Source organism: Rhizophagus irregularis, chromosome 1, assembly GCF_026210795.1.
Source record: "Rhizophagus irregularis chromosome 1, complete sequence".
Taxonomy (NCBI): domain Eukaryota; kingdom Fungi; phylum Glomeromycota; class Glomeromycetes; order Glomerales; family Glomeraceae; genus Rhizophagus; species Rhizophagus irregularis.
Window position 1 is genome coordinate 2,196,210 of NC_089429.1, and position 26,556 is coordinate 2,222,765.

General features: G+C 26.8%; 5 protein-coding genes across 5 annotated transcripts; 3 read left to right on the forward strand and 2 right to left on the reverse strand.

Moving 5' to 3' along the window:
- Positions 1–1,006: 1,006 nt before the first annotated feature.
- On the forward strand, positions 1,007–2,354 carry OCT59_000419 (uncharacterized protein; the record flags this gene model as incomplete). The annotated part of the gene is made up of 2 exons (XM_025334235.2): positions 1,007–2,050; positions 2,127–2,354. 2 exons carry the CDS (start codon positions 1,007–1,009, stop codon positions 2,352–2,354), a joined length of 1,272 nt encoding a protein of 423 aa, XP_025189286.2.
- A 484-nt stretch (positions 2,355–2,838) lies between these two features.
- Positions 2,839–3,365, forward strand: OCT59_000420 (uncharacterized protein; the record flags this gene model as incomplete). The annotated part of the gene is made up of 3 exons (XM_066138821.1): positions 2,839–3,028; positions 3,150–3,195; positions 3,260–3,365. The coding sequence occupies 3 exons, from the start codon at positions 2,839–2,841 to the stop codon at positions 3,363–3,365; spliced, it is 342 nt and encodes a 113-aa protein (XP_065988281.1).
- Positions 3,366–12,856: 9,491 nt separating this feature from the next.
- OCT59_000421 (uncharacterized protein) lies at positions 12,857–13,258 on the forward strand (the record flags this gene model as incomplete). Its single annotated transcript, XM_066138823.1, has 1 exon — positions 12,857–13,258. The coding sequence occupies one exon, from the start codon at positions 12,857–12,859 to the stop codon at positions 13,256–13,258; it is 402 nt and encodes a 133-aa protein (XP_065988282.1).
- A 4,339-nt stretch (positions 13,259–17,597) lies between these two features.
- OCT59_000422 (uncharacterized protein) lies at positions 17,598–19,292 on the reverse strand (the record flags this gene model as incomplete). Its single annotated transcript, XM_025323879.2, has 1 exon — positions 17,598–19,292. The coding sequence occupies exon 1, from the start codon at positions 19,218–19,220 to the stop codon at positions 17,598–17,600; it is 1,623 nt and encodes a 540-aa protein (XP_025189288.1). The 5' UTR covers positions 19,221–19,292.
- Positions 19,293–21,150: 1,858 nt separating this feature from the next.
- On the reverse strand, positions 21,151–22,749 carry OCT59_000423 (uncharacterized protein; the record flags this gene model as incomplete). Its single annotated transcript, XM_066138824.1, has 2 exons — positions 21,151–21,833; positions 22,368–22,749. The coding sequence occupies 2 exons, from the start codon at positions 22,747–22,749 to the stop codon at positions 21,151–21,153; spliced, it is 1,065 nt and encodes a 354-aa protein (XP_065988283.1).
- Positions 22,750–26,556: the final 3,807 nt, after the last annotated feature.

Below are 26,556 nucleotides of genomic sequence, written 5' to 3' on the forward strand. Positions count from 1 at the left end.
TATGTTAATAGGATTAAATTCTATATTATTATTAACTTCTTTATTAGTATTAGGTATATTTAGTTCTTCACGCAATCCATTTTCCCCCTGAAAGATTGGATTTGTATATCTATAAAATCTTCTTAAATTATAGTAGTAGTATATGGCGACATGTTAAATATCGAAACTTAATATAAATAATATAAACTTTTATTTTTTATTTTTTATTTTTTTTATTTGAAAACTGCTTTTAAGTATATTAAGTTTAAAAGTAGTTACACCGAAAGTTCATTATATAAAGCCTAAAAATCTAAAAGTAATTACGTCAAAAGTTTATGTAAAGTCTAAAAAAATCCATATGGCAAAAGTCATTTATGGCGTCATACGACAATGTGACGCTACTGACGGGACGACGGGAAGTTGAAAAAAATGACGTAACTACCTAAGGTTCAAAAGTCTGCACCACTATTAACGATAGAAATTGATAGAACACATGAATTATGTAATTTAGTACAATGGGATCTGACGGTTTAAAGTTGTTCGATTAATCGATTAACGTTACACAAATTTGATTTATCAGCGTGTGACATTTCCGGTGACTCATTGAAACCCCTTTTAATCAGCAAAGTATAAACAGAGTTGTTTTATTTATAATTGATCGTCAACAAATTTTTCTAATTTCATATCAGATATTGACAGTACAGGTTATTCTCATTGGCTATAATAAATTTCGCCCCTAGTTCCATGCGGTTCAATTGGTCAAACATCTGGAATTTTTTGATTTGTAATCATTTGTAATTTGACGGAGAATTACACCGTGAATTTTCTAAATTAAGTTGCTTGAATTCATACGTGATGACAAATTTCAACGTGCATAATTATAGATATGTCCTACAATTTTCTATATAGAATATCCTTAACTCTTTAAAGAAAAGTTCTGTAGAAATTCACTTTTTTATAAAATACAAATATTGCTTTATAGTTTTTACATTTACTTTTATAATCTATTTTCTTGAAATACAACATTATGAACACAGATAATAATCCATTTGATCCTACACCAAAATTAAAATCTAGTCCCGTACCCGTTTTATTTATTCCTTTTAAGGAAAATGAGGAAAAATGTAATTATTGTGGAATTAAATACTCCAAGACGCTTGAATATAACCAAAAATATTGCAAAAATTGTTTATTTTGGTATATTCAATATATAACAGACAATAACTCTTACTTGGACGCACATAGTATCATATGTAAAAATAATTCTCAATGTATTAAACATAAAGCGACTAGAAATAATTCTTATACAACAAACCTTCAAGAATGGTGTGAATATTGTTCTGAGATTTTATACTTTACACAAGTAGTCACAAAAGATTTACTATCACAAAATTGTTATCACTTTATTAATGATGCGTACTGCGAAGTTTGCAATTACAAGAGGCGGTTATTGGGTTGTCAGATTTCTTCTGGATGGGTCAAATCAACTTTGGCTAAAAAGCCTATTCCGATTCTATATTTACCATGGTGGGATAGTCATAACCAATGTGTAGTTTGTTATATAGAACTAAGATATATACACCAAGAGTCAAAATCTTATTGTCAAAAATGGTGTCCACGTTGCTTTATAATTTATACGGGATGTAGGTATTGTTTAACAACAAATATAATTTTTGGAATTGCAGATCAATCCCAATGTAAGAAATGCAAAAGAATTTTATTCGTTAGAATTGATATTACAGATATTAGAAGTGGAAATCACATTATAGATGAATTTCTTATTTCTACAAAACCTAACAACTATTATACTCACCAATTTATTGTTGATTACATTAACAGTAACACAAGTTGCGATCCATTTAATCTTTATTTATTTATTAGTGGTCATCTTTATTCAAGACAACGTGAAGAAATAAAGTGGGTTCCATATTCTCAGATTAAGAATTTAAAGAAAATAGCAGAAGGAGGATTTAGTATTATTTATAAAGCAACTTGGTCATATAAAAACATTGATGTTGCTGTAAAAAAATTACATTATTCGCAAAACGTCAGTAAATACTTTTTAAATGAGGTAATATTTTTACATTTTATATTCTTCAATGTGTTTTTTTTGATACTGTATTAATTGTTTCATTTATATACTCTAGTTAAATTCACTTTATCAATGTAATAATGGCATTTTTAAAAATTGGCTTATTGGTTGTTATGGTATTACAAAAGATCCTATAACAAAAGAGTATATGTTAATATTGGATTATGCGGAAGGTGGAAATTTACATGATTATTTGCAGAAGAACTTTATAAATATTACATGGCACAATAAATTGTTTATTTTAGAAGGAATTACAATGGGGTATAATATTTTAATACATTAATTATTACCTATATTTACAGTAAGTTTATTAATAATTAAATGTTTATTTCAGACTCCACAATATTCATAATCATAATTTTATACATCGAGATATTCATAGTGGAAATATGTTATTGTCAGATGTTTGGAAAGTTGGAGACTTAGGATTATCACAACCTGCAAATAATACATTGTCAAATAATGAAATATATGGAGTAATACCTTATATCGCACCAGAAATATTTAAGGGTGCCGCATTTTCAAAAGAATCTGATATATATAGTTTGGGCATGATTATGTGGGAGCTTACAACAGGTTGTAAACCATTTGCTAATGTCGAACATGATCATAATCTCATCTTTAAAATTCTTGATGGAGAACGACCTAAAATTACAGAAGATACTCCTGAATGTTATGCCGATTTAATGAAAAAATGTTGGTATTCTAATCCTTCAAAAAGACCAACAATTAACAAAATCTATGGTTTTACTGTCAGTTTGGAAATTATGAGTAGAACTACTGTAGAAATTAATCAGGCTGAAAACAAAAGATTGGAATTAATACAATCAAAGAAACTTGGACCCGAATTTAGTGAAAAGTCTCATCCAAAAGCAATTTATACAAGTAGAGCATTAAGTGATTTGATTTCTAAAGCTTCAACTATAAGTTCAATGGTTTCATCTAATATGAAACAAGGTATATTATAGTATATTATAATTAATGAAAAAAACTTGAAACATTAATTAGACGGCCGGATGTAAGTAATTCTTTAAATTTATATTAGTTAACTTAGATACTATCTTTTATTATTTTTTAGAATATATTACTAAAGAATATGAAATTGATATAAATAATATTCAAAGGTAATAATTAATATAATATACAGTATATAGCTTCGAATGAATAATAATATCGTATATTTTTTAGTTCATCCACAAAAAATACAAATTCGGTTACCCAAAGCTTAACTGTACCAATAAAGCGTAATTTTGAAAGATTGGAGAATGAAACGAATGAAACTCAAAAAAAATAGTAAGTAAACTTTTCTATTTACACATAATAAACACTATTTTTAGGTTATCACGTCAACAATTCAATATTTTTTTTTTTAACTCAAATAGGAAACTATATTAAGCTGGAAAAGATGAATATTGCTGAATGTGATTGAACTTATTAAATTTGTATTCTATCAGGAAAAAATATTTAACACTGAAAGCTAACATCTGTGTATAAATTTGGTTTTAATTTTTTGTTGCATTTATATTAGTATGATATTTCTACGAATTATTTATCTAGTATAGTACAATATTAAACATTTACAAGTGTGTTAGCCCATAGATATTATAAAAAAACTCGCAAATGATATTTTTGTAGTAGTACATATTTATTTATCAAAGGTATTCTTTATTTTTTAATGAAGGAAAAGGTACTGTCACGTTGACTTCACGTGACGAATATCTTACCGAGCAAATGTAAGGAACGTACGAGATTCATCAAATGCGTCGAAATTATTGAATATTTTAAATATTTGTGAGTTTTATTATTATTAGATTATTTTTATTTTTATTTGACAGTAATATTTATTATTATTAGATTATTTTTATTTTTATTTTTATTAAACAGTAACAGTTAGCGAATACAAAATTTTTATAAACAATCAAAAATGAAAAAGTAAAATAAAAAAATCGAACCAAACTATTAGAAGAATCTACTTTGATGGTGGGTAATTAAATACGAAACTATTAAAGATATAACCAACTACACCTAAAAACCATTTCTTTAATTAACCCACTACCTACCATACACTAGCCTAAGCTTGGTAAGTTGAAGCCCACCCTGCAGAAGAAAGTAAAATTGACCCTATAAAATTATATAAATCAAACTACTAACATCTACGATGGCGCTACAAAGTAAGATTAGTGTAAAATTCTATAAAATAAATATAGCTTCTAATACTATCCAAAGCATCATACTAAATAATATAATTATTACTACTATTATCCTGTACTTTCATGTTACGTTAAATTTAGCCATCAAATTATAGAGTTTTGTATTAAAATTTTTTTTGATCATGACAACGTTACTTTGTTAATAAAAAGTAAAAAAAATAATAATTAATAACAAACTTTTGATATAAAGAAAGCTCATTTATTTTAATTTAATACTAGCTGTATGTAGTGTTCCAGATGGGTTGGGTTGAGTAGGGTCACCTAACCCATTTGACCTGAAATAAATTCTTTAAAAAACACAAAGTTCAATGTTTTAAATTAAAAAACATTATTTTTTTTACTTATTTTAATTAATAGTTAAAAACGTTAAAGTTTGATGTTTTTAATTAAAAAAAAAACATTTTTTTTATTTATCTTAATTAAAAATGTCAAGTTAGACGTTTTTAAATTAAAAAACCAATTTTTAACTTTTTTTAATTAAAAAAACCAATTTTTTTAAATTTTTTTAATTAAAAAATGGCAATTTTGGTGATTTTAATTAAAAAACATCAATTTTGACGTTTTTATAATAATTGAAAAATATCAATTTTGACGTTTTTATAATAATTGAAAAATATCAATTTTGACGTTTTTAATTGAAAAAACGTTTTTTTTTTGACGTTTTTAATTGAAAAAACGTTTTTTTATTGACATTTTTAATTGAAAAAACGTTTTTTTATTGATTTTAATTAAAAACGTCAATTTTGATGTTTTTTAGCCTCCTATTACTTCTCATTATTCCATACTTTTTTGTCTCCATTATTTTCTATTACATCTTTTCATTTTCCATTATCTTTTTTTCTCTCCTCTTCATTCCCATCACTCCTTTTTGTCTCCCATCGCTCCTCTTCATCTTTCCATCAATCCTTTTCGTCTCCCATCATGTCCGATTTCTCCTTTTTGATTTCTATCATTACTCCCTTTCATCTTCTATTACTTTCCATTGTTATTTCATTTTTTTATTAGCATCTTTCTCCTTGATCATTGTAATTTACTTATCTTTTTATTTATTGTTATTGTTTCTTTTATTTGTATCACTTCATTAAAAATACAGTGATTCTTTTCTTTAAAATCGTAAATGTGTGACTTAAATTTAATATTTGCAAATAAAATTTCATTAGATAAGATTATTTTGAATAAATGTTTGCAAAAAATTTTTTTTTTAAAAATATCTTTTGCGATAAAATTTTAAGTTTAGCCGATCAAAAATTAGCTAAGTTGCTGTCAGCCAATCAAGAAATTTACTCTATATATTGTACATCATGTGACATATTTGAAAAAAAAACCCATTCCCTTAAATTTACTATTTTAACTTATAATAAACCGAAATCTGCCATTCTCTATACTTGACTTACTCATTATAGATAGAAAACATTAATTTATTTATTTAACGAAGCTTATATATACAACAATTTGCATATTTATAAATTGGTCATTTTTTTTTACAATAAAAATATCTTTTAAAAGCATGTCAAGCTCCCCCATGAAAATGACCTCTTGTTTATATACAATATTTAAATTAACATTCTTCCTAAAAATTTGGTGATGCCATTAACTTGCATTGCAAAGGAACCTGAAATACATCCGTCAGAACTAAATAAATAACAAATTGATAAAAGTTTTAATCTAGTTGCAGATTTTAAATTACGATGAATATTATTTTGTACTGTAACATTCAAACATTCAAATGTCAGCATTGATAGAAACTTATATGAATTCTTTGGAGTCCTATCGATCCGTAATCAATATATATTTTTCCTTATCATGTAATAAAATATTGAAGAAACTGAAATTATTGTCTTGACTTCAATATTCGTCCTACTCCAATTCAGAAATTTCATAATGCAGATTTATCGAGATAAGGACAAAATGAATTGATATAAGCCCTACAAAATTTTCAAAATTTTTTAGTCACTATAACCTAATACCATATGAGGTTTACCACCCTGTTAATTATGCATAAGCAGGGAACCCCAGGACACCTATGTGGCCATCATAGGATCTATGGCAATCTCATATAGTATTCAATAACAACAACTAAGTAAGAGTAATGACATAGAAATATGTGTCATTTCCACGGGCACCACGGCCTGCCCTCCCATATGGATCGGCTTGGGGATCACCTATGTGGCATCATTGTAGCTACGACTTGTGCACAAAGCAGATGACTACATAGCCAGTAGCAAATGGTACGTACTACGAGCACATAAACTTCTATGTCAATCACAACAGTCCACCATCCGGAATACTTTCTGCGATCCCTTCTCCGGTGAACACATACTCGTATGTCCATCCGGCAAACTGTTATTTATACTCACCATTTAATGATATGACCCAGCCTCGTTTAGTGTTAGCTTGTCCTCTATCGCAAATAGATACCAAATTTGGCATCATCTTAAATTCTTAAATTTGAAAGAATCAAATGTGTGATAGACAGCAGAAAACATGTAAAAAAGAACCACAAAAGCGTCTAAACTGACAGGAGTAGTTGCAGTGGTTTTTCACTTACAAAACAAGTTTCCAATAGCTATCTAGTGAAACTCGTCACCCATATGTTGTCCAAAGGCAGTTCCACCAGTAAATACAGTTCTTGATGTTGATATATATTTTTTTTCCGCCTTAATATTTATTTGCGCGTGAAAAAAAAGGTATTTATTAGATATTTATTTGAAAAGAAAGTATTTATAAAAAAGTACTTAGTCGTATCTGAAGGAGGAGTGAAAGAGATGGGTGTATTAAAAAAAAAAGAAAAAAGACTGTATAAATATTATTTTTTTTTTGTTGTACAAGCTTTTCATATAAGTATAAATGATATCAATATACAACAATATCAAATATGATTATATTGTAGCTTTTAATTACCTAATCATGACGTATTTACCTTCTTTTAGTATGCTTATTGTTGAATCAATGTTTGATTCGTCAGAGTTTTTTAGATATAAGTTGCAACTTTATCTACAGATAAAATTACGAAGATTAAACCAAGGAAGATTATATTACTTGTTTTTATTATTGATATATTTCTAATTTTTTTTATATTTTATATTTTTGTTACGTGTTTCCTTAGATACATTTTAGTGTAATTTTTTTAATATAAATAAAACTCTGCCTTGATGCAGACGAAGGATATAGTGAGAGTTTTACCAGAAAAATGATAATAAGATTTGAATATTGATCTTTTCGTGACAGAGAAGCGTGCTGTAGCTTTCACATTTGTTTTGATAATCGCAATTTGTATAACTATAATTTTCTGCTTTGCAATCGTTTATTTTTATAAACCTTAAAAAACTGGCGTACGTAACAATACCAAGCTTAATGCGAGTTTACATGTAATACAAAGTAATTAATCACATGTAGAATTACCACGCAACCGGTGGACTTTGGAACATTATACGTAAATATTTTAAGCATTTATTTATTAGAGGAGTTCTCTTTTATGACGAGTGTATAAGATGAATTTGTTAAGTATAGGATTAGCAGCATATTTAGGTTTATATTGTATAATTAACACAAATGATCTTAAGAAATTTTTCTAAATAAATTCTTTTATGATCGATATAATAGAGTTAAAAGTTGTAAATATTTTACATCCTATAGAGAAATATATTATTTAATATTCGTGTTTAGTTTAGTAAACGTGTTAAAAATTAGATTTAATGGATATAAGACGTATATTACTAAATTTTATAAAAAAAAAAATATTCATCAATATTTATATTTATAAAACGTGTACAAAGGCCAGGTAAAAACCATTTTTCTAAAACATAAAGATATTTATTAGCTAATAGAAATATTCACTTAACATCATTATTTCAACGAATGAAGACTGAACACGGATTTACTGAAGTGTACATACATATTTTATAATTTTTTACTAATGTTTACTTTTGAACGTATATGTAATGGTATTACAATGTTTATAAACAAAGATAACTACTCATTTGATCCTGCGCCAAGATTAAAATCTAATCCTATGCCTGTTTTATTTATTTCTTTAAGAACAATGAGTACAAATGTAATTATTTTGGAAATAAATACTATGACGCACTTAAATTTAACAAAAATATTGCAAAAATTGTTTAATTTGGCATATTAATGATATAAAGGACAAACGTTTACATATACTTAGATTACTTCGAATCTGAATATAAGCTAATTACAGCGTTGATCGTTTTGTTCAATCACAACGAAATCTTATCCATTTCACTTTACGTGGATCACATTATCAAGTAGCTATGGGAGATGCTTTTGTTTGACAATGCAGTAATTTACGACATATATAATTTATCGATACTATATTTGATAGATCTTATCAATTATATTGACTTCCAATCATAAAAACATTGATCCACGGGCACAATTCTAAAGTAGGAGAAAATCCTTTGTCCTGGCGGTCGGGGTGAAGGGCATGGCTTTTGTGACTGGAACCCAGATTAATTGGGATAGAGACTTGGAAACTTTCACGTTTCTTCGGTCTTGATTTGATTTCTTTCGTTTCATCCGAAGTGTAAGAGGGTCTACTATAATCTTCATATGTCGGTAAAGGGAGATTAGCTTTCTTTTTCCTCTTTATCTTCTTTGACGAGGAGCTCTCTAATGACGAATCAGGTAATAAAGCTGCACTGACACGCTTATGGAATTTATCTTGAAAATTTGGTAACGCATCTATTTTGCATAAACTTCATGTGGAATTGTTCCGTAAAATTTAGCTCTATCTTTTATCTTATTCATCTTGGGTGATATTCTTTTTGTATTCAGCATTCCACTTTTCTTCCTTAATGACTCTGAACCATTTAGCTGATCCAGGTAGTGATATTTTTCTGGACTTAGAGTAAAGAGGAGTTTTAGATCAGGCGTGATTGTGGCGTAGATGAACTTGGAATACATGTATAAGCTTGCACATGTATTGTGGAAGGTGGTGCTAAAGATGTAATTGTGTCAAGGTTAGTCGTCATGTAAGTGCTAGTTTTAGATCTAAAATAGAATAAGGGATTAAGAATGGATGATCCGATGGATAATCCGAGATGTCCTTTCTTATATTGGAGGTGCAATATCAAGTAAGAAAGATTTCCGACTAGTGGTTATCGGGATTCATACTAGGAGTATTAGAACGAGGCTTGAATAAACGTGCTAGATGATGTTCTCTTCTTTGTTGTTGAATCTTTCTGGTCTTCTTGTTAATTATAAATGATATCATGGTAATTATTGTAACGTTTCCAATACATATATCGTTTCGGACATTGGCATGATAAGACCGAAACATATCCTAACTGACTTGGTTATGTTTTCTGTCTTATTAGCATGAAGGAATTAAATGAAGTATTGGATCTTGAATATATTTTCTTATTAAAGGATATGATTCCAAGTTGCGGAAAAAGTTACGCAGGCGCGTTGGTCTTCTGTACAGGTAAAGCTTCTGATATAGTATATACACAATTACCGGTATAAATAATCTATATTTTTGTATGAGAACCTAACGATTCGATTTTGGGTTTGAGGTTCTGCGTGAATTAATGCATTTGATTCGTTCTAGTAATTTTTTCTAATTAACGGGAAAGTTTCTTGTCGTGGTGGAACTTTTTGTAAGGAAAAAAATGCGTGAGAAATTTACTCGTTTGGTAATTGTGATTGATATGTTTGCTTGTGGTGTTCATATGATGATAGTTCGTTCATGTTTATTTTAAGGTGAATTTCATTGGTGTTCGTCTGTTGATCAGCTAACTCGAGGAAGTAACATTTGCTTCTTTTAAAATTTGTAGATCTTGTAGCCTCAGTCTATCAGTCAGGTTTGAGCACGTGAAATTTTGCTGCGGAAATAAGGAATTTTTTCCCCCCGGGGGGAAGGTAATAGGTTAGGGGAAAAAGACGTAATAAAAGTGTATGATTATAAAAGTGTGGTTGGGCAAGGGTGTTCCTAGGAAAATAAGAGTATCATAGAACCAGCGTGGCGGGGCGAAACCTTATTCCAACTTCGTTGGTCAAGTAATTCTTTATAGAAGGTTGAAACTTCTATCCGTACATATACAATGGTAGGTATGGAGTGTCGAATATCGTTCTTGTGAAGGTGTTAAACGTTGTAGCAGTGGTGTCTATTAGAAGGTTTCTTTATCTTGCTGCGCCACAGCATGAAGGTTTCAGCCATTTGTAGTTAATTCTAAATGGATGATGACATAGGAATATAAATTACGCCATGGTTGAATTTCACGTGATTTTTCCAATCATTTGTTAACGTATAAACTTATTCTTTCTTTACGTACTTTACGTACTGAATGGGCAGGACCAAAGGTATTAAATATGCCTTTTTATTTTATTTATTTATTTAATTTTTCTTGCAAGTTTTTAACTATATATTAATGTAACATAATTAATATTTTTACTTATTATATTTTTATTGTTTATAATCTTTATATATATCTATTATGTCTATTATATTATTTATATGATTATTTAAAATTATTTGCAGATTTATCCGAATGTAAAATATAGTTAATAATTTGAGAAAGTTATATACTATATAAAAAAAATTTACTAATACATTTAATACATTTTTAATTTATACTTTTTATTATCAAATAAAATAAAAGATAATGAAATTGTTCTTATTAGAAGTAAAACGCTTTTAATTAAGTCTGAAAATGATTTTAATTGTTTGGTGAAGAATAAAGAAAAGATGCATGAGAATCTCGTGAAAGCGACGACGTTGAAAAAATCGAATAAATGTATTGATAGCATTGTTGGGTTCGACGAGGATAATAGTAATTAAAGAAGGACTATCGAATATTATAGTTTCTATTGAAACTTGAAATTACTTGAATTATCTAAAATTTTCTTGCTCAACAAGACTACGACGATGAATATAAGGAATATTATTCAAGGAAATAGAAAAAGCTGATAAAAAGACAAAAGATAAAATACATTTGGGTTCATTAGATTTTCTGATCCTAACCCTTTGTGTAAAAGTGGTTTGTTGCTAACAAACAAAGAGTGGAATATTTTAGTTGAATCATTGTTAAAATGAATTCAATATTCGTTTTTGTATTAAATAAATTTATGTTAATAAATTTATCATGTTCTCACTCATGCTATTTTGTAATATTCTGTATTTAGATCTTTATTTCAATAAAAAAATTATAGAAATTTTTTACAATTAAATAAAATATAATGCATCAAAACGATACTACCCATTTTACCCGTTTGTTATTCCATAACCGGATTACTTAATAAATAACCGAGAATAATATTGGTTAATTCACGTGATTGCGATCATTCATGGCTTTAACTATTTTTTAAATGGTAAGAATTTTTTGAAGCAGTTAATCCCGGAGCAGGTAAATCCATCCTGTGATAAAAATAGTTTTACTATTTTTAGGATTTACTGCGATTTTTACATGATCGACATCAATTTCAACTATTTCGAAAACGGCAAACAAAATAACAAATCAATATCATGGATTGACAAAATTAACTAAATTAAGTAAACTATTTTAGATTCTTTAAGGGACTTTTCTCACAATATATAAAGTCGTTAAATAATTTATTGTTTAACCTATAATCTACTTTTTTTTTTTAATAAAAACGTTATGAACATAGAAAAAATCATATCATAGTAAATAGGTGTATATTAAAAAGAAATATTTTCGCTATTTCATTTTTTTTTTTTTTTTTTTTGTACAAAAAAAAATCCAAAAATATAAAGATCTACAAATTTATAATACAGTATAAAGTTTACAAAATGGATTATAAGTTGTATGAGACCCTTAATCGCCTACCCGGCTTATTCGCCATCGCAGCAACCATGATTTTTGGGATCATTATAATTTTCACATTCATTGTACGAATTTTTCAATTTCCTCACCTCCGTCAAAAGTATTGGCAGTATAACAATACTCAAAGCATTCCCACAAGGATACTCAAGACGACCGTTTTCTTGCTCTTGGCTGCCGGTTTGTTAGGAGTCATCTCATACAATGTTTACAAAATGAAAAATGATCCACCAAAGTTATTGGTGACGGTAGAAAGGAGCAAAGAACCTCCATCTATGCTTGTTTGCAAATCCGATGATATGACATTTATTACGGTCAGATATTATGACAGTTTTAATTCTTTTGTTAATAATCCTAAGCAAAACCTTGATTTAAGCGGTGATTTTAAACTTTTTCAAAGAGAAAGTGATAGTAGTTGCACTTTCTTTAATAGTACATCGTCCTTAATGACAATAGATAATCCTGGAGGATTCTATCTCCTTGGTTTTACGAAAATATTAAAAAAGGTCTTAAATGGTATGAGTGGCAATGCCAGCATAATTAGTATTTACATTGGTGACACCAACAATGAGATGGACTGGAGCTTACCTATGCCTCAAGGGAACAAATTTAGTGATGTAGGGTTTCTACTTGCCAGTAGTAGTGGTATTTTCCAATATACAGAAACTTGGCATAAAGCTTTAAATGGAATAAATGGAATTACCTATCGAGGTTTCCAAATCAACTCTATAGGAAATTTTGAATTTGAGGGAGTTTCTGTAGATGATAACTCTATGCAGCCAACAATATGGATTGGACTCATCGCACCGACAACCGTAATAACACAGGTTGAAAAGCCACCCCTCACACTAGCTGACCTTTTAAGTAATGTCGGTGGTTACCTTTCCGTCTGGGCAATTTTCGGCTTTCTCTTTGGTGTTAGAAAGGCAAACCCGTTCGGGTTTGTGTCGGGCTTTATATTCATAAATCAGGATAGGGAGAAACTTCGTAAGGAATTAGATAGAATGAAAAATGAAAGGAGTTCAAAATTAAGTAACTTGGAAAAAGGGGAAGAAGATAATACTACCGAAACGGATGGTCTCTCCAATCAATCTGCTGAGCTAAGAAATCTGCTTGCAAAATACTATGTCGATATGGATTTCTACGAACATGCGGTTAAGACACCTGACGTATAATTATAATAAAATATACATAAAGTATCATAGATAAATTTTATCTTTTGGGAAGTGCATAGAATAATTTATTGCAACACCATTTTTTTATAAAATTCTTTTTTTGTAATATCATATGTATTTATTAAAATAAAATGTATATATTATGGAATGATCATATTATTAAACTAAACTAAATAATGTGACACGCCCACTGTCGCCCGCCGTTTTTATCTATTGTAATTTTATTTTTCATATTTTCGTTTGATTACTATATTCCATATAGACAAATTTAACGTCATGTGTCATCGCACGTGGTTTGTATTGTTATCACCCTATGCTTAATGTGAATTGGTTGTAATTCGTCTACAATGAGGAAATAATTAACAAGCACAAAAAAATTACTCTATCAAATTTTTCTCGAAATAAAAATTTGTACAAAAAGACTATTTAGAAACTATGCAAAACTACTGTTTTCCCTGAAGGACATTTATAATGAAAACCCCAATGGGCGTACACTGGTAAATTCGTCCCACGGACGACTTGTCTAGGGGTTAATTTATTTAGCTTACATAATTATGATCATCTGCCTTAATTGTAAAATAAGTCTATAAATTCTAACTAAAATAATGCAATAAAAAAATAAACTAGACAATAAAATTTAATGTAATCAAAAAACTATCTAATAAAACAATATAATAAAAACACAATAAAATAAAAAACTAACTAATTCTATATATAAATTAATGAGGTAATTTAATACAAAATGATCAACCAGTTACTGCGACTTCGAACTTTTGGTAATCTTGCTGCGACAATAATATCAACTAGGCTATTACTATTTATATCATAATTTCGATATAAATATATCTATATAAAATAAGGATTTAATATTTTTTTCGCATATGCGATATATCCCCTTCGATCTTCGCCAAATTTTCTAATTATTTTTTTTTTTTTTTTGATTTTTTCATTTTTGACACAAGCCTTTATGTACCTATTGTAACACAATTTTACTTAGTATATCAAAAAGGGTTTAGAATACTGTTTTTGACTTTTATAAATAATAAATTTTTGAAAACAGCAAATTGTGTGATAAATTATGTGACAAGTTCCTATAATCAAAATTCGTATACTATACAGTAATTGTTGCGCCATCATAAAAAATCATTTGCGATTAACAAAAAACGAAAGGTTTGGATGCATCATAGCAGCCATAATAATGTGCGGTCGTTTCAATAAGGAATATAACTGTATATTCTATAATATAAGGTAAAATATCTTCATCTTTCTCTCGAATTATATTTCTAATAAATAATCTTTTAATAAAATTATTTTGAGAATTTTCTAAAAATATCTTCAAATCATTTGTTTAATATCAAGACATAATTATAAATATTTTAATTTAGAAGGAAGAATTTGTCCTAAATTATTTAATATTATTGTACAAATCTCTCTATAACTAAATAGAATAATCATAAAAATTATATTCAATAATAAGTTTTGTTTAATATTTTCAATTTATAGATTAAATGCTAGATTAATACTAATATTATCGTTATCAGGTTCACCTAAACCATTTTCGTACATTGATTTTAACAAATAATTTTTTTGCACTGGTGTATAATTTTTGCATATCCAAATCCAAAATTTTCTAAATCATTACCAAATTTTTGTAATAATATAAATCGTAATTGGTTCAACTTGTAATATATCACCCGTGATCAAAATTTTCAATCTAAATGGCTTGGTAACATCAATAATTTGTTGAACAATTTCAGAATTTAGAGAATCGCAATAAATAATATGAATAGATTCTAAAACACTCAATTGAGAATATTTCTTGAAAATTGGTAATTATAATATTAAAATCAGTTGAATAGAATGTAATTATTTTCAATATAATATTGTAATTTTTTAATGAAGAAAATAAATTGTATAAAAAGGTATTGCATTCAAACGAAAGTTTTTTGAGATTCTGTTGTGAAATAGTCATTTGTGATGAGCATTTTCCAATTAAGGAGAAATTATCCGCTTTAAATTCAAAAATTCTAAAATAAAATGATGAGATTGAATTACAATTAGAATATGAAATCATCGCGAAAATTTTTAAGAAACCTTTTAAAAATAAAGGAAACAAAAAAATAATAGTTTTCGCGATTTCTCAGTTTTTTTTTTCATTTTGTAAAATTATTATTAAACATTATTATTATTATTATAAAAAAAAACTTATTAATAACATTAAAAATTTTATTTGTATTTTATATTCTATTAGATAAAATAATGACACATCTGATCTCACGTGATGTGATATTGCAGAACTTTTTTGGGTGTTACTGGAGTAGCCCTCCAGTAGCTATACTAATTTTCGCTTCAGGTTCCCATTAGAATGATTGCAAATCATTAAAATCAAAAAATTCTAGATGTTGAACAATCGGACCCGGTTCACTAGCCAGAATCGATGGAAGTAGAGGCGAAAATTTAGCCCTCCGGAGTAGTTCTCATTTTGTGAAACTAAGTTGATGTCAATCACTGCACGTGATATATTAATTAGACTAGTCCGTTCTAGTGTTCAGAAATGAGGTCATTTGAAAGTATTTGCCTAATAATTTGTCATTATTCATAATCATTTGTCATTTGAATCATTTCAGTGACATTTCAAGTCATTTGCCAACGTTATGTTAGTAGAATTTCCAAACATCGTCTATTTAAAATGATTCATTAATATAAAGAATTGTGGTAAGCTAGTTAACTTTATTTAGAAATAATTGCTTTAATTTTAATAACTAAGGTTGGTAAAAAAAATTTTGTGGTACAATGTTCTCTTTAAGTATATAATATAGTATGTATATAGATAGAACACCATGATAATCTATTAATTTTTTACTTGTATAAACTCAACATTTCAAAATAATTTTAATATTCAAGTGACTAACCTGTTATCATATATGATGGAAAAAATTTGCCTTCTTTTTTTGTGACATTTCCAAGTACTAGCCTGGATTAACAAATAATCATTTCATCTATTTTTTGGTTAATAACCTTAAATCTGAGAATAAATGATGATTACTTTAGCTTGAAAATAATAAATTGCAGTTTGATTATACCTGCAACAGCCAATCAAAAAATATTTTTTGTTTATAAATATATAATATAGTGTTTTGAGTTTTGACTTAACTATTCAATTTACAAAAATATCAAACCATATAATTCTGATAATAAACTCTTTTTAAACCCAAATTTCTCAAATTTTATAAAAAACATTGTGAATTTAAAATTAATTTTAAGGGTATTGCTAAATCTCACCTAGGGATGGCAACGGTCACGGTCATTAACTGGTTATGACCGGTCATGACCGTGACTGATATCGGTCGGTCAAAGACCTCTGACCGACCGTTTGACCGACCGGTCTGACCGACCGGTTAACCGACCGTTTGACTGACCGTTTGACCGATCCTGAAAACGTTTGCGAAACGTAATTTAATAAAAAAAATGTTTCGCAAACATTTTTTTAATTATTTTAATAGAAAACGTTGCGAAAACATTTTTTATTAAGTATTTCAATTAAATTACGTTTCGCAAACGTTTTCAGGATCGGTTAACCGGTCGGTTAGACCGGTTGGTCAACGGTCGGTCGGTCGGTCAAAGGTTCTTGACCAGTTATGACCGACCGATGACCGACCATGACCGACCGTTGCCATCCCTAATCTCACCACTAGTTATGATTGTCACTTAATTCCGGCCAAAAATTACAATTTGGCCAGAGTTATAAAATGCCGGTTTATAATTTTGGCCATCAGAGTTAAAAAAATACTGATCGCAAAATTTTAACTTAAATAATAAATATGCTAACAAATATTGATTTGATATTAACCATAACGAAATTTAAAAATTTTTTGTTATGGTAAAGTGAAATTATCTGAAAAACAGGCTTTTTGACCTCTTCTTGTAAATTTACATATGGATAACTGTTTAATATGTGTAGTTGATTATTTAAAATTAATCTAAAAAAATTGGACTAATGAAAATCACCAGTGGTGATAACCACCACTGGTGCATTCTCTAATTTAATTAGTATATAAATAATATGTTGTCTTCTTTAAAATTATATATTTAGCTAAAATAAAATGAATAATAAAAAATTCTAACTTTAACTTTTTAATTAATATTTTTGATTTATTTACTTCCAATTCAACAAGATTTCCAGTTATAAACTCACAATATGAAAAGTTATTCATGTACTTAAAAAAAAGATTTAGTGAACAAGGACACTTAGCAATTTCAAAAAATCAAACTTTTATTGAATCATGCTATTAATATACGAATCAAATATCCAAAAATACATTATAAAGTAAAAAATGTACTAAAAATCATTATCAATTTTATAGTAATATCTAAAATTTTCTACAAGATCATAAGAATTATAATAACTTTCAATTTTAATATTATGTAATTTAAATTCATTTACCTCATCTTTTAAAGAAATCAAATCTTGATAACCATAAATAGCTAAATACTTAACCCTTTTCTTTTTCATAATATATTCTTTTATATAAGGCAAAATATCTTCACCTTTCTCTTTACAAACATTTCTAATAAATAATCTTCTAATAAAAGTATTTTGAGAATTTTCTAAAAATATCTTTAAATTGCTTGGTTCAATATCAAAACATAATTTTAAAAATTCTAATTCAGAAGGAAGAACTTGTCCTAAATTATTTAATATTGTTGAACAAAGATCTCTATAACTAACAGAATAACGAAAATTTTTATATTCAATAATAAAATAATTAAGACTTTGTTTAATATTTTCAATTAAGTTAAATACTAGATTAATACTTATATCATCGGTTTTATCTATATCAAAATATTTAATTTTCGTACAATATTTTACAATTGATTTTAACAATTGATTTTTTTGTTCTGGTGTATAACTTTCATAATATCCAAATTTAAAATTTTCTAAATCACTACCAAACTTTTGTAATAATAATTGTAATGATTCTACTTGTAATGTATCTTGATCCATGATCAAAGTTTTCAATCTAAATGGCTTGGTAACATTAATAATTTGTTGAGCAATTTCAGAATTTAGAGAATCGCAATAAATAATATGAATAGATTCTAAAACATTCAATTGATTGAATATTTCTTGAAAATTGGTAATTATAATTTTAAAATCAATTGAATAGAATGTAATTATTTTCAAGGTATTTGAAATATTGGAATTTTTTAATAAAGAAAATGAATTGTAGAAGAAGTTGTTGCATTCAAATAAAATTTTTTTGAGATTCTGTTGTGTAAAAATCATTTGTGATAAACATTTTCCAATTAAGGTGCGATTATTATCCACATCAAATTCAAAAATTTTATAAGAAAATGATGAGATTGAATTACAATTAGAATGTAAAAATTTGAGAAAAGGAAAGGTCTTTTTAGGAAGCTTGATACATCTAGCAGATATATTTATCATTAAATTTCTAACATTGCAAATAAAATTTGGATTTTGCAAAGCAAATTCCATAGTATCATTAAAGTAACTATAATTATTTTTAGAAGTCACTTTAATTTCAAAAGAATCTAAACTTCCTTCATTTTCAATAAACATTTTAAGTAATAATCTATAAACTACTTTTTCCGCCTCCTGACAGTTATCATAATTTTCAGCCATTAAAGTTCTTGAGAGCCAAATTTCAATAGAAGAACTAACTTTATGTGTATTTAAACGTTTAATAAAACTAGGATAATTGAATAATGTACTCGAAAGTAACAAATTATTATTAATTCCATATTCATTTAATTTCGCTTTATCATCTTCATTTAAATAATGTAAGTAAATTTCAAAATATTGAAAATTTTGGACGTGGTTAAATGAAAATGGATCTTCCCATAATAATGAAATCGCCGAACGACACCATAATCTGTTGACTAAAGTACATGAATGCAATGTTGAAATATCATCCCCTAAAATAGTGTAAAATTTCATTTATTAATTCAGGAAAATATCCTGAAAATAATTTTGAGCATGCCATGTTAGCGAAGAAAAATGGAAGTAAATAAATCCTTTTTTTCGGAGTAGGTTAACTCCCATTTTTATACAATTTGTTGACTATTTATAGTTAGTTGATCAAAGTACAAATGTGAAACCAAACCGCAACTCATGACTAAGTTGATGTCGACCATGAGACGGATAAACTACAATGAAATTAGATTTTCCAAAATTGTCTATATAAAATCTATAAAAAAAGTTCCACTCCGATAAATGATCATTTTTCTGGTTTTTATTCCGCCGAAACTCAGACACGTGATCATTTTTCTAAAAAATTTTTTATATTTAACATAAAGATTTGCGGTCTTTATTTTGAAATAGTTTTAAATGTACAACAAATCATAATAACCAATAAATTCGTAAAATTATTTTTTTTTGGGTAAGAAAAAAAAATAACCCTTTAACATTAACCTTAAATCTGATTAGATTGAAAATAAAGAAAATCAAATGATAATTATTTTATTATTACTTTTAGTTTAGAAAATGATAAGTCACAGTTTGATTATATCTGTAATTAAAAGGTATTTTTATGTAATATGTAATAATAATGATTAATTATGAAATATTAAACCATATCAATCAACTATCAAAATTTTTGTTTAGAAAGTATAAATTTAAAATTAATTTTAATTAGTATGCGACACTTTCTATAATATATGTTTTAACTAAGATAAAATGAATAGTAAAAAAAATTTCAACTTTGGCTCTATAAAAAAAGAACGTCATCGAAAATGTCCATAAAATTCCAATATTCCGGAGATATTATGAATTTCCGGAAAATGTCCAGCAAATGTCTAGGAGAGGCGTGGTATCCAGAAAGTGTCCGGAATATTGCAATTTTTCAGACATTTTTCATTTTCCAGATATCTTTAATAATGTGGCCTTTTAATTAATATTTTTATTTATTTATTTCCAAGAACCTAATCCAACAAGATTTCCAGTTACAAAATTCATGATATGATCATAGGAAAGTTCTTCATGTGCTTAAAAAAAATGATTTTTTAGGCAAGGACACTTTTTCAATTTTAAAAATCAAAACTTTTATTGAATCATACATAACAAAGTAAAAAATGGATAAATTACATGAATACGATATTGGAAAATCTTCGAAAATACTGTATTATCTCATTTGTTTAATTTAGGTAAGTCTTCTGAAAACAGTTTCATGCATGTTATGCTATTAAGGAAAGAGGTGACAATAGGACCCCGAGCAATATATATATAGGTAACAAGAAAGGTCAAAATTTTTATAATAGCTCTACGCAAGGTTTTTATTAAGATAAATAAGCAAACTCAACATGTGACTTCACAAATTGCCCAAAAATAAGCAATCTAACCATATGACTTTATAATATTATATTTTACAAAAATTATTTGATCAAATTTTCTCGCATTTATGATTTACAATTTCACTTTTTTCAATAGTAATATCATCTTAGCTAAAATATCCATCTTAGTAATTTTTTTCATCTCCTATTAACTTTTGCATATTAGCATAATACCATCGCTTATATAGTTAAATGTTATACAATGCATTATTAAATAATACTAAATTTACTCAATAAATAAGCAATTATAATATATGACTTTTCAAAAATTCTGTGAAAATAAGCAAATGAAAAATATGACATTGGCAAAAAATATCATTAATTTTACGCAAATCTAACCTCTAACTGTGGCTAAAATAGCATGTGACTAAGCAAACGATATTGTTACCTATACATATATTGCTCGGGGTCCTGTGACAATCAATGTAAGGTTTTATAGTCAATCAATTATATAATGATAGTTATCATGTCACAGATTAATTTACTTGTACTCATATATATAAACTATAGTTAAAAATTGTTTTATTTTATTCAACTTATTACAAATAACTGTTTACAATATCATAAGTTTGAATAAAAAAATCTTCATATCTTTGAATTATAATATCATATAATTTAAATTCATTTACTTCACCCTTCAAATCAATCAAATCTTGATAAATATTATAAATAGCTAAATATTTAACCCTTTTCTTTTTCATAATAAATTCTTTTATACAAGATAAAATATCTTCATTTATATCATAATACATATTTCTAATAAATAATCTATTTATAAAAGTATTTTTAGAATTTTCTAAAAATATTTTCAAATCATTTTGACCAATTTTAAGACCTAATCTTAAAAATTCTAATTTAGAGGGAAGAATTTGTCCTAAATTTTGTAATACAATTGAACAAATTGTATTATAATTTAAAGAATGTACAAAAAAATCAATTTCAATACTAAGATAATTAAGATTTTGTTTAATATTTTCAATTAAACTAAGTGTTAGATTAATATTATTTTGTATCAATTCTTTATTACTAAAATCATAATCACAGCTATTAAATCCAAAATTTTCTAAATCATTACCAAATCTTTGTAATAATAATTGTAATGATTCAACTTGTAATATTTCACTTATGATTAAAGTTTTCAATTTAAATGGTATGATAACACTAACCATTTGTTGAACAAATTGAGAATTTAAAGATTTACAATAAATAATATGAATAGATTCTAAAACATTAAATTGGTTAAATATTTCTTTAAAATTAGAAATTATAATATTAAAATCAATTGAATAGAATGTAATTATTTTCAAAGTATTTGAAATATTGGAATTTTTTAATAAAGAAAATGAATTATAGAAGAAGTCGTTACATTCAAATGAAATTTTTTTGAGATTCTGTTGTGTAATAATCATTTGTGATAAACAGTTTCCAATTGAAGAGAAATTACCTGCTTCAAATTTAAAAATTCCAAAATAAAATGATGTGATTGAATTACAATTAGAATGTAAAAATTTGAGAAAAGGAAGGATATTTGTAGAAGGGAAGAGATTTCTACAACCGTACATAATAAATATATAAAATATTAAATTTCTAATATTGCAAGTAAAATTTGGATTTTGTAAAGTTAATTCCATAGTATCATTAAAATATTTATAATCACTAATTGTATGCATTTTAACTTCAAAAGAATATAAACTTCCTTCGTTTTCAATAAACATTTTAAATAATAATCTATATACTAATTTTGCCGCCTTCCTACGTTTATCATAATTATTATCCATTAAAGTTGAGAGCCAATTTTCAATGGAATGACCAACTTTATGTGTATTTAAACGTTTAATAAAACTAGGATAATTGAATAATGTACTCGAAAGTAGTAACAAATTATTATTAATTCCATATTCATTTAATTTTGCTTTATCATCTTCATTTAAATTACGTAAGTAAATTTCAACAAATCGAAAATTTTGGACGTGAATTAATGAAAATGGATCTTCCCATAATAATGAAATCGCTGAACGACACCATAATCTGTTGACTAAAATACATGAATGCAATGTTGAAATATCATTCCTAAAATACTGTATAATTTCATCTATTAATTCAGGTAAATATCCTGAAAATAATTTCGAGCATGCCATGTTAGTGAAGAAGGAGTGGGAAAGAGTTTATTTTTAATTACGTCAAAAAGGGTAAATAAATCCTTTTTTCGGAGTAGGTGGCTGATTATTTATAGTTGATCAATTATACAAATGTGAAACCAAACCGCAGTTTTATTACACTCTTTTGTGGAACTGAATTGATGTCGATCATGCGACAGATAAGTATTCTAAATTTACCGATGGAATTCAATATACTAGGCCGTTAATAGAATTTTTCAAAAATCGTCTGTATGAAGAAATTAATATAAATTATTAACATAAAGAATTATAATAAACTAGCTAACTTTAATACAGCAATCATTATAATCGATAAATTTATGGTTAATTTGGATTAACAAATAAACATTTCCATCGTTTTTTATTATATAGGAAATTTTTTTTTTTTTTGGTTAGAAAAAAAACAAACCTTTAACCTTATATCTGATAGATATTGAGTATAATGAAAATCAATTGATGATTTCTTTTTGTTACTTTTAGCTTAAAAAATGGTAAGTCGCAATTTGATTATAACCTGCACAGCCAATTAAAATATTTTATGTTTTTACTATTGTTTAACCAATTGATTCGTCTGATTCGATGATCACTTTTTTAATTGATCACATGTATTTAATCATGTGATAAATCGACAAGCTCGAGAGGTATTTAAAAAAAAAAAAACTTAATATTTTTCAATGGAAAGATTTATTCGCCCAACGTGGGGGTCGAACCCACAACCTTGAGATTAAGAGTCTCACGCTCTACCGATTGAGCTAGCCGGGCTTATTCTTTACAATTATAAAAAGTATTAATTAGAAAATTGATTAAAAATTTATTCCACCAATAAAAATAATTGTAAGATTTCCTATTTTTTTTTTAACAAAAAAGAAGTGTTTCATTTTTTTTATCCATATAATTTATACCGAGATCTACAACCGACGTAAACAAATAAATTATACTTTTATTACAAATATGCGTAAACATGGCAATCGTTCATTTTTTTTGAAAAAATTTTTTTATATCGTTATTTATATATAAATAACAACTTTATATATTAAACGATTAAATTAATGATTAGTCATTGATGCTTAAGCCTTTATAGTAACCTAACTAATTAAATTTCTTAATTATTAATAATAATTATTTTTTTTTATCTCTAAGGATTAAAATAATAAGAATGGAAATAATCATCTCACCAGAATAGATGACCAGAGAAAAATTTTCAATTTATAAATTATTGTTTTTAATAAATAATTAGAACCATATGAGAACGCTCACATTTTTAACCATAATTTGAACATTGATTTCCTAGCGTAATTGTTCTAAGTAATCATAATTATATTATAAAAATTCTCTATTGATATTTTCGCTTTCGATTATACTCGTAAAATTATGATCTTGAGATTATCTGAACCAAAACATAATTGTCTAAGTTTGCTAATCATTTCGAATCAAATAATGGAATAAAAAAATATTAGCATTTATTAGTATAAAGCAAAAAAAAAGATTTTTACTAGTGCTGAAGATGTGACTTAATATTAAAATTTACCAATAATCAATCAGCTAGTAGCAAGTATAAAACCTCTGCATTGAAGCTAACGCTATAAAATGAATTAATAAAGAAAATAAACCATAAGAAAAATGATGCCTGATATTTCTAAAGCCAAGGGTGAGTCTTAAAGAAAACTATCATAAATTACTGCAACAATAAAACAAGCTGAATAAGGCGCGTCATTTGACAACAATTTTGTTCTCCTTCAACTTCACCTCTTTAAGTAATGGAGTGTTCATAAGTATTTGCATTTTAATTAATAGATTACTCACAGTGTCATTTTATGATTCAATTACTACGGAAAATTCCAAATGAAGTATGGAACTCATTATAGTTAATGGAAATATATTGTTTAGTTTTATTAAATTTTAAGTATACGTAAATTGTAATTCTATTAAAAAATGCGTCACAATCGTAGATATATCATTGCGTGAAACAATTTTATGACAGGTGACAACCGAATCGAGTTCATGTGATGCTGCACAAATTTCCAATAAGTAAAATTCACAAAACGATGCCGAAATTATGCTTTTGGTGAACGTTAAAATAATATCACTAAAATCATATAGTTAATTCAAAAATAAATAAGCAAATAATATTATTATATTATTTATATACTTAAATGGGTTTTAGTGCGTGATTTGGGATGGGATTGGATTTTGAATGGATGACGAGTATATGAAGGTATAAATTATTGATATGTAGATTAGTAAAAATAAGTGCTTATAAAGAAGAATTCTTATGCAGGGGGTGATTATATTGAGGTCTTACTTGTATTTCAAAATTTTTATATATTCACTAATTTTTTGTTACAGTTAGCGCATTCGTTATAAAACATATTCTATTTAAATAAATTAATAGCTACAAAAAATGATAACAAACAAACATATATTAAGAATTAAACATTACAATTGTTACTCCCTTTATAAGATAAATCGATCCATATTTTTCATATTTTTTCCATACTCGTTATAACCATTTAAGCGAATATAACAATCTTTAATTAATTAAAATTATTTCAAAAAGCTATATCAATTTTTGGTGCCATATAATTGGAGAATTGTTAATACCTTTATTATGTCATCAGTTTATATAGAAGTGTTTTAGTGTACAAGCTAGAACTTAAAATAAAAGTATATGGTCAAAAAAAAAAAATACAGTGTTTAACAAAAGATCATAAAGAACGGTCAGATCGTTCTATGCAGCTGATGCGGTCACGTGTGACGTGTGTTCCCAAAAATCGAAGTTTTTAATAACTGATGTCATTTTTTAATATAATGATTTCCAAATAATTAAATATGTGAAAAAAAAAATTTTTTTATCCAGTTAATTACTTTATGGATAACCAGTAACTTCAACGTCTATATTCAATGGTTTGTAGTCTTCTTTCCTCTCTTCCTCCGTAATGACATAAAAGTACGAGACCATTAACAGATTTAAATCAAGGTATCGTAATTAGGGATGCCAAAAGTTTCGGTTATAACCGATTATAACCGGTTTTTACCGGTTCGGTTATGGTTCGGTTTCAGTCCAAGACCGACCGGTTAACCGTCGGTTTTATATATAAAAAAAACTGACAAAAAAACCGATCAGTTAATCATATATTTCAAAAGAAAAAAATGTTTGTTTTATTAATTTTATTGAGAATACTATTAAAAATTATGATTTAGTTGTATATATATATATAGTATTCTTGTTTTTGAAATAATAAGAAAATTTATATTTTACGCGTCGATCACGTGATTTTTCGTTCCGCTGAAAAAAATCGCAAAATTGACATTACTATCGTAAAAAAAATTATAACTTTAAGAAATATTATCAAATAAAATTATAATTAATACTTTCTAACATTAGTTCATTCAATTTGCAGTAGTTTTGCGATCGGTTTTGCAATTCGGTTTTATCGGTCGGTTTTGCGGTCGGTTCGGTTTCAGCTGAAAACCGCAGTTTTAAAACCGAAACCGAACCGAACCGACCGTTGGCATCCCTAATCGTAATTGAAATAGTCTTAATGCAGAAATAAAGTTCTGATCAGCAATATTATAAAAAATATTGACTAGAAATAATTCCCAAAAAAGGAGATGGAAATTTTCTGCTTAAAGTAAATTGAGTTCGTAAATTGGCGAGAAAGATGAAATGCATTGAAATCATTTCGAAGTTAATAATACTACTTGAAAAACAATTTTAAGGGATAGACACTGTTCATAGTAGTAAATAAACGTAGTTCAACGCTAATATCTATATAATCATTTTATTGC